Source organism: Oncorhynchus gorbuscha, linkage group LG03, assembly GCF_021184085.1.
Source record: "Oncorhynchus gorbuscha isolate QuinsamMale2020 ecotype Even-year linkage group LG03, OgorEven_v1.0, whole genome shotgun sequence".
NCBI classification, from domain to species: domain Eukaryota; kingdom Metazoa; phylum Chordata; class Actinopteri; order Salmoniformes; family Salmonidae; genus Oncorhynchus; species Oncorhynchus gorbuscha.
The window spans coordinates 91,290,681-91,305,688 of NC_060175.1; the positions used below are offsets into that span (position 1 = coordinate 91,290,681).

Sequence of the window (15,008 nt, forward strand, 5' to 3'; positions counted from 1 at the left end):
GCTTGACATCATGGGAAAATCAAAATAAATCAGCCAAGACCTCAGAAAAAAATTGTAGATCTCCACAAGTCTGGTTCATCCTTGGAAGCAATTTCCAAACAAGTAAAGGTACCACGTTCATCTGTACAAACAATAGTACGCAAGTATAAACACCATGGGACCACGCAGCCTTCATTCCGCTCAGGAAGGAGAAGTGTTATGTCTCCTAGAGATGAACGTACTTTGGTGCGAAAAGTGCAAATCAATCCCAGAACAACAGCAAAGGACCTTGTGAAGATGTATCTATATCCACAGTAAAACTCCTATTTCGAAATAACCTGATAGCCCGCTCAGCAAGGAAGACGCCACTGCTCCAAAACTGCCGTAAAAAAACAGACTACAGTTTGTACATGCACAAAGGGAACAAAGATCATACTTTTTGGAGAAATGTCCTCTGGTCTGATGAAACAAAAATAGAACAGTTTGGCCATAATGACCATTATTATGTTTGGAGGAAAAAGTGGGATGTTTGCAAGCCGAAGAACACCATCCCAACCATAAAGCATGGGGGTGGCAGCATCATGTTGTGTGGGTGCTTTGCTGCAGGAGAGACTGGTGCACTTCACAAAATAGATGGCTTCATGAGGTAGGAAAATTATGTGGATTTTTTGAAGCAACATCAAGACATCAGTCAGGAAGTTAAAGCTTTGTCGCAAATATGTCTTCCAAATATGGCTTAAGGACAACAAAGTCAAGGTATTGGAGTGGCCGTCACAAAACCCTGACCTCAATCCCATAGAAAATTTGTCGGCAGAACTGAAAAAGCATTTTCATACTATTTTTTTCGTACTGGTCCCCCATAGGACATTTACCCTGTTGCCCTGTCATCACTGGATGTCGTATATCAGGATGATTTTGACACATTTTGTCATGTTAATTGTTACACAGACACTGACATTTGAATAGAAAATAACTTTAGTCTTGATGTGGCAAGATTAGAAATATCAGTCTTGTCACATTACATCCAAGGTAAATAAAAACATCAAGGGTCGTGACTGACTACCCACTATACCTGTACTTCTCAACACTCACTCAACACAAATGTTCTATAATATATCATTTATGCCATTTAGCAGACTCAAAGTGTCTTACAGTCATGCGTGCATAACTTTTTAACATTTACATTTAAGTCATTTAGCAGACGCTCTTATCCAGAGCGACTTACAAATTGGTGCATTCACCTTATGACATCCAGTGGAACAGTCACTTTACAATAGTGCATCTAAATCTTAAAGGGGGGGGGATGAGAGGGATTACTTATCCTATCCTAGGTATACCTTAAAGAGGTGGGGTTTCAGGTGTCTCCGGAAGGTGGTGATTGACTCCGCTGTCCTGGCGTCGTGAGGGAGTTTGTTCCACCATTGGGGGGCCAATGGTGGAACATTCAGCTCCATTCAACCCCTCCCATCTGTCTCTTAACACCATCCAGTCCCACCCTTCAGCTCCATTCAACCCCTCCTATCTTCCGCTAAACACCATCCAGTCCCTTCAGCTCCATTCAACCCCTCCCATCTGTCTCTAAACACCATCCAGTCCCAGCCTTCAGCTCCATTCAACCCCTCCCTTCTGTCTCTAAACACCATCCAATCCTTTCAACCCCTCCCTTCTGTCTCTAAACACCATCCAGTCCCTTCAGCTCCATTCAACCCCTCCCTTCTGTCTCTAAACACCATTCAACCCCTCCCTTCTGTCTCTAAACACCATCCAGTCCATTCAACCCCTCCCTTCTGTCTCTAAACACCATCCAGTCCATTCAACCCCTCCCTTCTGTCTCTAAACACCATCCAGTCCATTCAACCCCTCCCTTCTGTCTCTAAACACCATCCAGTCCCACCCTTCAGCTCCATTCAACCCCTCCCCCCTTTTAAGGTATAGGTGGTCCTGGGAATTTAACCCACTATCCTGCTTTTGTAAGCACCATGCTCTACCAGCTGAGCTACAGAGGACCACCATTTTTCTTATTAAACATAATATAAGAAAATGGTGGTCCAAGGTCACATAATGAACATGGAGGAAATAAAAGTAAAAAGGACAGAAGGGAGTGGAATATATTTGTGGTGTGGTGTTTAAAATGACCTTGTAATGTAGGAAATAATTAAACATTATTTCTCCTTCTAGATGAGACCTCTTGCTTTGGCCCAGAGCAGAGCAGAATGATCAATACATAAAGAAGCAGAGTGCAGTGAGCACCCCGCACACCCCTGTCAGATTGGGGCTTTTTAATTAACTGACGGTCGACCTATTAAATTAAGACGAGGAGAATAGCATAGAATCTAGCTGCATATTACTTCTAAAACCTTAACCTTGAACTGGGTGTTACTCAATCAGTACATGAATCCATCCCTGACTGCATATCACAAGAATTCCTTACCATGTTTAATTTGAAAGTGTTTTAGCGTGATAGTGTACTACTTTTCCCAGCTCCTGCAGTATACACAGAGGTTGTTAGGTAAGACAAAAATTCCCATCAGTTTGTATTTGATAGAATACAAATGAGTGCACCCCAAAGGCACTCGAGAGAGATAATTAATCCAAGCACCTTTTGTCTTCAGTTATTTCATTTCAAGTTGCAGGTACAGGAAAAAGAGTATCTCCCTGTCAAGAGTAAAACCATTCATGTGTCATTTTTGAGTGAGTGTGTTGATCTTGTTTTCCTGATTTTTTCCCCAGATATTTTCCTCAAAAGTTTCCATGTGCAGCCAGGAGAACTAAAGGACAAACTGTTCTTGGTTAATGAGGGTGAGGGAGGCTTCTCTGACGAACAGATCACTTCCCTGAGGAGGTAAGAAGGGATTACATGTTGCATTCATGTTGCAGATTAATCTCGAATTTGGATACAACTGCAGTTGCCTGCATTGAGAAGGAAACAAATGCAGACTTGATGCAGGATTGTATCAAGTCCGAGGCAGGGCAGCAGTATAACTTGTAAGATTTGACATGGTACATACACAAGACCAGTAAGGGGGCAAGTTGGTAAAACATTAGGTTGTGTAAGAACAAGTGTTACGAGTGCAGGGTACATACAGGGATCATACATACAGGAATAAGCCCAATGAAACCTATGAGACATGACAAGGCACAAGCAGTAGTCTCTATAGCGTTTGCTCTAATACTAAAGAGCAGATGCCAGAACCTTTTACCAGAGCAGACTACTAATAAAACTTTCATTGGTGAGGTATTTGAGGAGATAGACACTATTGAGTTACTCTCAGGGGTATAACACTGAAAGCCGGGTAAAATGCTTACCTCCTTCTCTACAGTTTACTCAGTGCTTTCTTTCGGTGAGGTGCTGACCTGATCAAAGAACTGTGATCTAATGTATCTCATAGAGGATTATATTTATTCTATGAAAACGTAATATATATTTTAATGTGGCATCGCGTGGGCATCAGGAATACAATCTCTGATAGAAACCACTCCCCACAGGGCCTGCAATATTAATGACATGCGGCTATAGCTCTATAGCTCTAATCCAGCGCCACATCCCAGGACTCATGAAAAAGTGAATGTCTGGTTTGGAGTTGAAATACACTCAGATGACAGAGGATAGGAGAAAAAGAGATTCCATTTGGGTTCAAACTCAGTGCAAGTGAATGACTGGATGGTCGTGGCTGGCATCAACGGTCCTGCTGCTTCATAGGAGCTGATGGAAGCCATCAGAGCTACTTGGCTTTTAATCACTCCCCTTTCTCCGGGTCACTGGAAATCAGCCTAGCATTATGGCTCTCTCAGAGTAAGAGAGAGAAAGGGGGCATGGCATTGCATGATCCTAAATGGGACATTGACCTATTTCCTTTATAGAGCACTACCTGGCTACCACTACTTGGTGCCATTTTGGATGAAGCCCAGATTGTGTGTCTTTGTGAAAAAGTGTTTGTTGTATTTCACTTCATTTATGCATTGTAACTGAAAATGGTGACTCCTTTTATTGAATTACCAAAGCCTCAGTGCCATTCCGTCTATGTAGATAACTGATCTATAGTCAGACTATACTGACTGACTGAGGGAGGCATTATATTTAGCCTGACTTATTATTAGACATTGAGGAGGAATGAAATGTCACACCATATCGATAAGATGTCAGCTACTGTTTGGATCTGCAGCAAAGCAGAGCAGATCCACTCAACCCTAACATTGCTTATTGACTCTTATGACACAATCAAGAGGGAACTCTCTTATGACATGAAAAATGACAAACTGGGATTTATGTTGTGATTTATGTTTAACAAAGACAAAAAAAGAACATAACAAAGACATAACAAAGACATACATTTAAATATGTTAAATATGTTTCCTTTATAGATTTGTACCTACCTCAGACGATGTGGAAATGTATAAATCTTACATGGGGTCTGTGTCAGAGCTGCATGTTGTGGACCAGTACATGATGGAGGTAAGTATGCCATGCTTACCTCTTACCTCTTGGCATCTTAGCATGCCATGCTTTCCAAGACTACGGTAATGCCTTAGCGTACCTACTTATCACAGATGTCCTAGATAAACCTTAATGTTTGCCAATTTTGATTTTGTTTACATAAATTAGAAGAAGCTCTTACCGTCCATGTGCTGTGCATGCTTCATGGATGGATGACCAATTAAAGTAATTAAAAACACCTTGTGAATTTTAATGCGGGATCTACAAAATAAACCACATTTTTCAATTCCTCAAAAGGGTTAGGTCACCCAAATTACATAATGACACATTGATTGACTTACCCTGTAAGTAGTCTATGGACAATGTATTACAGCAATCCATGCTTTGGTCTAGTTACCCTGGCACTGTTTCCACGTGCTAATGTTTTAACATTTGTTGCAATAATTCCATTCATGTCATGGGACTGATATTAGTATTTTTCATGCATCACGTTCAAATCATCCAAAAGTATAATAAATGTATTGTGAAACTAAGTCACTTAGAGATTATTTGAACATGATGTGCGAAAATTGCTAATATCGGTCCCATGACTAGAATGGGAATTGTGCCACAAATGCTAAAACGTTAGTAAGGAAACCAATATGTAATTTTGTTGAGCTATATCTTAAAGTTTTTTCCAGGATGATGAAGTTATGTAATTTCTGCATCAATGATTTGCATGGTAATAATATGCATTTCTTCCTCTATGATTCCTCTTCTCCTTATGGAGTCCTGCTGTATCCTTAGTCACCTTTATTCTCCTTCACACATACTGGGTGATGAGGCTTCCCACCTCTAGATACACTGTAAAAGTACCCCATGTGGTTGATGATGGGCAGAAGGGATGGCAGATGCGCCAAGAAGCAAGATCAGCCGGCCATGTTCTTCACACTATGATCTGACACCATGCATAGGGATATGTTGGGAGACATTGTGGCAGTAACACCTCTCATGGTGGAAGGGCTTAGCATCACAGTTTGTGTCCTCAGTTCACATGCATCCTGTAGTGTTTCCAAGGTTCTCTGGGTAAGAGGGGTTTTAGTGAGTCCCATATTCAACCTTTGAGATAAACTAAAAAGGGATGTCCCTTGTAACAATTTTCAAAGTAATGTTTTTATTTAGGTAGGTCATATGTATCAGTATTTTAATAAGCGGGTCTTGAAAAATGTATATTACAAAAGATTCAGCTACACGCTGTCTGTAGTAGCTGATTAATTACTAGGATCAAGAAATAACCCCAAACCTAACATCTTTCACTAATCCCGATCAGACCAAGGCCCTTAGGCTTCTGGGGCCTAATGCACCTGTGCATGAACGACAGTGTCTGGGGCCTGATGCACCTGTGCATGAACGAGACACTGTTGCGTGACAACCCAGAGTGATTCATTAGAGGTTAGCAACCAACCCAAAGGTCGACTAGGCAGCTCAGCCAATCTTTTCAAGATGTCAAGCCTTCAGCTTCTCTGCTAAATCAAACTGAAGACAAGACAGCCCACAACATACCCACCAGGGAATCTTAGCTCTTAGATGTAGCTGCTCCTGTTAGAGAGGAAGGGTTGAGGAGAGTCTTTAGGAAGAAGTCATTAGTAGCCACCCCAAAGTGTCTCTTAAGCGGATCCCAGTAGACAGACTGTTTTTTAAATCAATCTGAAAAATCACATATAAATAGAATGTGTGATATTGTGTGTGTTTGTGTGTGGTGTGCATGTGGTATGTGTGTGTGGGTTCTGTGTCTACATTCTGTGACTGTGTAGTACTCATGTAACTGCCTCCCCATTACAGATGTGCAACATTCCTTACCTGAACTCCAGACTGGACCTGCTGCTGACTCTAAGAGAGCTGCCCATAAGCATGGAGGATCTGCAGCCGGTGAGTTCACTTTGGCCTGATATGAACATTAGCTTAATATCAACACTAGCATACTACAGCTGTAGGATCTTAATTTGAGCCAGTGTTCTACAGCAGCAAAATCGTGTTTGAAATTCCGAAGTGGAAATTACACACTTCAGAAGCCTTTTTAAACTTCAAATACACTACAAATGTAAAATGTCTTGCATTGCAAGAAAGTTCCCCTGTAACAGGGTAATCAAATTAAGATCATATGTCTGAACTTAGTATGAAGCAATGCTTTGGACATGCATTCTGAGTGGTAGGACATATGGAATGTTATTGGTTTATTCTGATCCTCATTAGCTTTTTCTGAAGCAGCAGCTACTTTTCCTAGAGTCCACAAAAAATACAAAACATGACAAGTAACAAAACACTGATACACTGATAGACAAGGACAGGCACACAAATGTAAAATAAAACAATAAACAAACAATGCAAAAAAATATTCAAACAATACAAAGAAAATGTGTGTTAGAATGTGTCTGTGTGTCCCCCTTTTAAAGGTAATGTTGCTGTTTGCTTGGGAGTTTCATGTGATTATGGCTCTGTATAATACTGTGCGTTGCCGTGAATTCATTTTGGACTTGGAGACTTCGAAGAGACCCCTTGTGGCATGTCTTGTGGGGTATGTATGGGTGTCCGAGCTGAATGTTATTCGATTATGCAGACTATCTGGAATTTTCATTACAGTAATACTTCGCATAAAAACTAGAAGAGAGGTACTTAATCTCTCCTCAACCCTCAACCAGGAAAGACTGGCAGGCATGTTGTTGATGTTAGTTCTCTATTTTGCAGTTAATGACTTCATGGTTTCCTGCTCTGTTTTGAGCCAGCTGCAGCTTTGCTAAGTCTTTCTTCGCTGCACTTGACCATATTACCGGACAGTAATCAAGATGGGACAAGAACAGAGCCTGAACAACTAGTACAGTTGATGTTTGTGTCAAAGTCATTCTAGCCTTGTGTAAATCTGCCCTTAGGGACACCGCACAGTAAATATCTAGTGTTATAGAAGCTTCCATTGAAGAACACTCTGGGTTCTATTGGATAAATAACTATCCAGCCATGTGATGGCAGGTGATGTAAAGCCATAGCAAGTGAGTTTCTTCAATAACAACTTCTGAGCAATAACATCAAAGGCTACACTGAAATGTAACCATACACCTCCAACTATCATCTTATTATCTATTTAGTTTAACCAATCATCTGTCTTCTGAGTCAGTGCAGTACAAGTTGAGTGCTGCTGAAAGTCAGTTGTTAACTTGTTCTCTAAAAAATAGCATTGTATTTGGTCAAACAATTCTCCATCAGTTTACTAAGAACAGGCAGAAAAATGATTGAGTGGTTGTTAGAGCCAGCAAAGGGAGCTTTACTATTTTTAGGTAGTGGAATTGGTTTAGCTTCCTTCCACACACACACTCTTTTAGGCTATGGTTAAGGATATCGAAAATTGGGGTGGCAATGCAGTCTGCTACCATTCTCAATAGTTTTCCATCAAGATTGTCTATACCTGGTGGCTTATCATTATTGATGGATAATAATCGTTTTTCCACCTCCCCCACATGAATTTGACCAAATTCAAAATAGCAATCCTTCTCTTTCATTATTGTTATCAGAGCAACATAAATATTGTATATCTTCAACAAAAGAGTCACGAGAAATACTTTTGTATGATCTCTTATAACTTTCTTTAGGCCTAACCTTTGGCACTTTGGCTTTCCTTGTTATTGCCACAATGTTATGGTCACTACAGCCAATAGGTACTGATATTGCTTTGGAGCAGAGCTCTGCAGCATTAGTGAAGATATGATCAATACAAGTCAATGTCACAGATCCAACACTATTGGTATGACCTGAGTCATATTACAGGCATAAGTCACATTTAGAAGATTCCTCTTAAAAGGACAGCTATTTGCTAACCAGTTCAGGTCACCCAGAAAATAGACCTCTCTGTTATTAACATCACAAACACTATCAACTTCTTCACACACATAATCTAAATATTGACTGTTAGCACTTGTTGGCCGATAGCAACACCCTAAACCAATAGGCATGCGATAAGGCAGGTGAACCTGCAACCACAACACTTCAATAACACTTGACATGAGATCTTCTCTAAGCATTACAGGGATATGGCTCTAAAAATATACAACACCTCCCCCATAGGCATTCCTGTCTCTTCTGTAGATGTTACATCCTTGTATTGCTACTGCTGCATCATCAAAGGAATGATCTAAGTGAGTCTCAAAGATGGCTAATATATGAACATTAACTGATGCTATCAAGTTATTGGTTTAATTAACCAAATTGTTAAGGCTACATATCATTTTAGCCCTTTCCTGTGTAGCTGTTCAGATAGATAGATAAAATATGGAAAAGAACAAACGAGAAAAAAACAACAGCATAATTCAGAAGTCCATCAACCAGTTGATATGTGTAAGTGGCTTGGCTCTCTCATCCTGTCCAAGCTTTTGGGAGGGAGGGTAGACAATGAGCCTGCCATAGCGGATGTAAGCAATGTCCCCATGTGCTCTGGCAGCTTTCATGGCTGGGATAAGTCTTTTCCTATTCTGGCGCACAGCTTAAAGATAGTCCTCGTTGAGGAAGATGTACATTCCTCTAAAGTTCTTGGCTCTTTCCAGAACTGCCACCCTTGTCCTTGAACCTCAGGAACTTGACCACGATCAGCCTGGGTGTCACGTTCTGTCCTTAGTTCTGTTGTTATGTTTTTGTTTTAGTATGGTCAGGGCGTGAGTTGGGTAGGTTGTCTATGTTCCTTTTTATATGATTTGGGATTTCTGTGTTTGGCCTGGTATGGTTCTCAATCAGAGGCAGCTGTCATTCGTTGTCCCTGATTGAGAACCATACTTAGGTAGCCTGGTTTCAATATTGAGTGGTGGGTGACTATTTTACGTGTCAGTGTTTGTTTCCACACGGGACTGTTTATTTTGTTTCGGTATTTCACGTTGTTATTTTGTAGTTTAGTGTTCATGTAAATAAAGTATCGTTATGGACACCTACCACGCCACACATTGGTCCGATCTCTCCTACTCCTCCACGGAGGAGGAAGAAGAAAATCGTTACACTGGGCCTGTCACCTGGGCCAGTGGTGAGTTTTCCAGTACTGTGGGCTCCATCTCAATCTTCCTGTGGTCCGTCTTCCGTTTCTCAGTGATCATTCCGTTCACATTGTCCTCCCCTTCTGACATTTTCTGACTCTATAAGAAGTTGGGGAAACAACCACATAAATAAAATCCGTACATTTAGAGAATTATTCTGAATTAGGTGTGATCTCGTTAAGATTCTGCAATTCCGTCAACAACGATGTTGTTCTGCCTTGATTGTCCCTTGAGGTAATCTGATTTCTCCGTTGTTATCATGAATCCACATACTGAACTGATGTCCTCTCTCAATGACTTACCGATTGCTGTCATCTTTCTGTTGTCCTGTTTAAACTCACATAGACACTTGTAACCTCTGTAGAATTCAGCATCCAGAAACACCTGTTGTGTTCTGCCTAGACTCATATTCTCTCCACTCTGCATTAACAACTCACTGTGACCGTTAGCTATCTGCTGTAGATGCAGATAGCTAGTGCATTCAACTGGTAGAAAAAAACGTTGTATTGTCACATACACAGGATAGACTAGACCTGAGCATAAGCGAAAAACCTGCTAACAATTGAATGGGTGCACAAGATATTAACATTACAATGTATTGCATGGAATATATTATGTTTACCTTTCAAAGACGGTATCCTCACCAATAATTTTCTTTGTTAATGTGAATTGTGTTTCATCAAGAAGTTGCAATTTGTTCCTGCAATGTAGACTGATAATGATTAGCATTTCAATCTAACAAAAATATAAAAAATAAGAACATAAGTCAATTCTCTAATGCAAAATGTCATCTTAATTCATCATGGTTTATAACATAAATAAAATGGACTTCTGAAAAAGTAAGTAAGAAACACAAAGGCTTTCTCCTCTTTAAAAGTACCTAAGCTCTTAGAGTTAAAGTGTGAAACTGAAGTATTTTTGTTCCATTCATTTGTTGCTGGATAGTTAAATTCCACTCATGAAAGAATGGCATGAGATGCACTTTTACATAACCTTCTACGTTTGTGAAATGCAAATAATTTTATATCGCCTTAATTCAACAAATAAATGTTCCACCTCACACCTTAATATATTAAATAGCAATTTGTAAAATCCAAATGTTGTTTACACATATTGTATGAAAACCCTTTTCACCCCTCTGCCATCTAAAAATACTTTCCAAAATGTAGTTGCAATTCATAGACAGTAGCACAGTGTTGATTATGGATTATTACGTGATTATGGAATGGTGTGTGTACTGCATTCTGTGTGTGTACTGTATATTGCAGGATTATCCTAAAGATAATTATGTGAGATAGTAACACCTGCCTGTGCCTTGCATTTATTTGTTGTTGGAGTTTTGGTTAGTCACACAGTCGGTTTGACTTCTATTACTATGGTACATGGTCTGTACCTCTAAATCCAAATAGGATATTTGTATCTGATAAGATCTTACTCCGATCTTCTGCTATGCAAGAAACTATTATTCTCAATTTTGCAGCATAGGGTGACAATTAATATTCTTGTTGCTGTCATGAGCCCAGTAGTTTGTATTTGTATGTCAGACCTATTCTTTGCACAATAAATTCAATTGGACAGTGCAGTTAGATTAACACGAATTTAAGCTTTCTGCCAATATCAGATATGCCTATGCCCTGGGAAATGTTCTTGTTACTTTTCTTGTTAATCGCATTAGCTAAACCGTCCCATGGGGGACCCACCAATCCTGTAGAGGTTTTAAGTAACCGTCTGTCGTTTGTAACCATACCATGTGTAACATATCATACTAATTAGAGTTCCCAGATTTACATTTACTATGTTATGCCTAGTCTATGAGACCAGGCTGCAATGAGAGGTTGCCCTCTTCAAAACCTGATTTGCATTCTTTGTATTTGCATTCTGCTCTGTTAAGGCTTGATGAGGTCACACTAGTGTGCTATGGGAAGTTACTATGTAAACTTGAGCATATGGTTGGATGTTGCATCAGACACGCACCTTTGCTAAGTGGATTTGTTTTTCCAGAGGGCTGCTCTGTCTCCCCACTACATCCCATCCTCACCTTCCTCCTTACTTTACTAGCAGACCTGGAAATTCTGTGTTGTTGAGAGAGATTGCAAACAAAATCTAATACCTGTCCCATTTTTTTCATACATTCTATGAATATCGTGCAGTGTGCACCATGTTTCTTAGATATATAAGACACAATTGCTTGTGATAGGATGGTTAAAAACAGTGTAGTATGAATGATAACAAATAATATAATCTGAAAACCACAATGAAATGCATATGATGAAAATATAATTACTTTTGCAATGTAGAACAAGTCAATCTACTTGTTTACTTCAAAATACAAGCCTGTCATCCAAAATAAATGTGTGCTATTGAAATTTTGTCACGTCTCTAGTCTGACTGCAAATTTACTTGAAAACCAAAAATGATTTCGCCTGGGTTTACTCAACTCTCATAAGCTCATGAATCCGACAAAACAAAAGAGTCTGATTCAGACAAAAAGAGTGAGTATGACGTTGGATTAGTGAAATTACTTCTCCTGAACCACTATCTTTGTCTTTCAGCTGATTAACCAGAAGATCAGGATGTGCACGCAGTTGTACAGCTCCAGGTCGTTTGTCTCCGTGCTGGAGTACCTGCTGGCCATCGGCAATTACCTCAATGAGAACGCAGGGAAGGGAAAGGCCAAGGGATTCCGCCTCTCCTCCTTAACTAAAGTAGGTGCTCCTCTCCTCTGCTGTCACCTGACCTTTGGTGGAGTGTCCAGCACTAGGCTAATAAAACTTCTCATTGATATACACAGACGGATCTCCCTCCTCCTTCTCTCTCCTTTCAATTTCTCCTCCTATCCATCCTCTGCCTGGTCAGCTGAGTCCAACTCAGGTTGGGTCATTACCCCTAGTGTGTCTAACTCTGACACGCAGGTAATTGTATCACCGCCTGGCTTCACAAATCAAATGGAACCTCTTGCCATGGCACAGATGCTGGGCTGGTGGACATTGGACAAGTCTACTGTGAGGTACCCTACAATTCACAGTGGGCAATGCAGCCGCAACTTCTTTCACCTTACTGGTCCTTTTCTTTAAATCTCAATATTGGTAGTCTTAGATTAGCCTTGTTTTGGATTAGACTCCTTGTTTATTAGATACATGCTTTTTTTATACATTTATCTGGGATCATTTTAGATCTCTCTGAACTATTAGAATAGGTCTTTCAGCATAGTAGACGACTCCTTGGCAGTTTCTATAGATTGCCGCCTGAGACGCTGCTGTGCTGTACTGGTCCCCTGATGGGAAGATTTAATGGCACTTTGCCCCAGATTTAAAACGCTTCCTCTCTATCTAATAAGACTGGAGTCTCTTACTCCCAAAGCCTCACATAGAAGGTTTGAAGGTGAAACAGAGAGGGCTAAATTGTTTGCACTGTGAGGGGACTCTGTGTTTAGAAATAAATGGCTGGACCTGGAAGTTGATACAGTAACTGTAAGGTAAGAGAAAGCCGTAGAGGCTGTTGTTGTTAATCTTCAAGTTGATGATGCGTGCATCTCTTCTAGACTGGTCCTCAGGGAAGTGCCCTGGACCTCAAATTGGTAAACAACGTAACCTAAAAAAGACTGGAATAAATCCCATCACAGGATTAGAGAGAGAGAGATGTCCCCTTTGCATTTCAATTAAGACAGAAGGCATAAGCCACTGTGATGCAGCAAGGCTTGAATTTGAGAAAGATCATTAACATTTTATATAAATAGGTTGAATATGGATGCATTTTTATTGATTTATTTTCATTCATTTTCAGGAAACTTAACACTCCTCAAGTATTTTTTTATTCATACAAAAAGCTCCCCACTGTCTAAGTAAGGACACAACGTATTACGGCTCTAGTAAACGTGATAATGACTCTGCATGTAATATGGAAGCTTTTATGATGTAATGTTTTTGTTATGATGTGATGATTTTTGTTTTGATTTGTTTTCAAATCAAATTGATAACAAACACACAGCCATATCTGAGTAACAAAAGCATTAGCAATACCTTGAACAATCAGTTGACCTCGTCAAGTTAACGCAAAAATGGCAGAGTCAAGGAAAACCTTGTGGATTGTTGATACATGCATCCAATAATACAAAGCAACGTGCCTCAATATTAACACAGAGAGAAATTCAATTTTTAGTGTTTAGGTTAACAGAAACTGTACATTGAGATCCTATTGTTTGAGTAGCCTTGGGGCAAGGCACTTGTATTTGTACACGCAGCGCACAAAAATGTGTGCATTCTCTTGCTCTGCATCTCAAGGCCTGGTAGGAACAGTAGTTATGTGGCTCAGCCAGGACTCTGTGACATAGGACTGCTGCAGGTGAACCAGCACGGCTGATCTCTCCTATTTCTTTTTCTGGTGAAGATCTCTGTGTAGACCGAAACAGCACAGTATGACTTGGTAGCAAGATGGTGCCGACAGACAGGGTTGCCTCGCTTCTAGACCTTAGAAAACTATTCAGTATTTTGTTTTTGTATGTATTATTTCTTACATTGTTGGCCCAGAAAATCTTAAGTGTTATTACATACAGCTGGGAAGAACTATTGGATATCAGAGCGTCGTCAACTTACCAACATTGCGACCAGGAATGTGACTTTCCTGAAGCGGATCTTTTGTTTGCACCACCACCCAGGGCATTTGATCTGATTCCAGAGGCCAACCCAAAACAACCTCACCGCAGAAGACCTTCTGACCTTCTGGTCTGACTTCAGAGTCGTGCACACCACCCACCGCTTCTGAGTATATTACTCGCCAATGTCCAGTCTCTAGATAACAAGGTTGATGAAATTAGGGCAAAGGTTGCTTTCCAGAGAGACATCAGAGATTGTAATATACTCTGTTTCACAGAAACATGGCTTACCCGTGATATGTTGTCGGAGTCGGTACATCCACCAGGATTCCTTATGCATTACGCCGACAGAAATAAACATCACCCTAGGAAGAAGAAGGGTGGGGGGGTGTATGCTTCATGATTAACGACTCATGGTGTAATCAAGTCCTTTTGTTCACCTGACCTAGAATTCCTCACAATCAAATGCCGACCATATTATCTCCCAAGAGAATTATCGTCGGTTAATGTCACAGCCGTATATATCCCCACTCTTGCCGATACCATGATGATCCTCAAGGAACTTCACTGGACTCTCTACTCTCCTTGTTCCAAGATGTCGTAGCAGTCAGATGTCCTTTGTCCTCGTCTTGTCCCCGTGTATGTATATTTTATATATTTTTATATTTTTCTTCGCATATCTTTTTATATATATTTTTTCTAAAAACTCAACTTCAAAACACTCTCCTGCAACCAGCCTTTTTTTCCAAAAGTATTATTCACCTCGTATCCGAAATCCACAAAAGAAGTTAGCCAGCTCACTAGCTAAGGTTAGTATTCAGCTAACCATGGCTAGCGGTCATCAGCTATCCTTTAGCTCGGAAAGCTATCGCCGGTTTTGTACAACGCGACTCAGACAAGAGCATACCGGACCTATTTTCTCTCCATATCCCCGGATTTCTACCGCAAGCTTTGGACA

General features: G+C 40.3%; 1 protein-coding gene across 2 annotated transcripts in view; it reads left to right on the top strand.

The window, feature by feature from the left end:
- The window catches only part of LOC124032197 (protein diaphanous homolog 1), a 48,352-nt gene that overhangs the window by 20,939 nt on the left and 12,405 nt on the right, over nt 1-15,008 (top strand). For both annotated transcript variants that reach the window (XM_046344407.1, XM_046344408.1), the window contains 4 exons: nt 2,710-2,821; nt 4,342-4,432; nt 6,236-6,322; nt 12,012-12,164. In XM_046344407.1, coding sequence (XP_046200363.1) covers nt 2,710-2,821; nt 4,342-4,432; nt 6,236-6,322; nt 12,012-12,164 — 443 coding nt within the window. The remainder of the gene's footprint in view (nt 1-2,709; nt 2,822-4,341; nt 4,433-6,235; nt 6,323-12,011; nt 12,165-15,008) is intronic.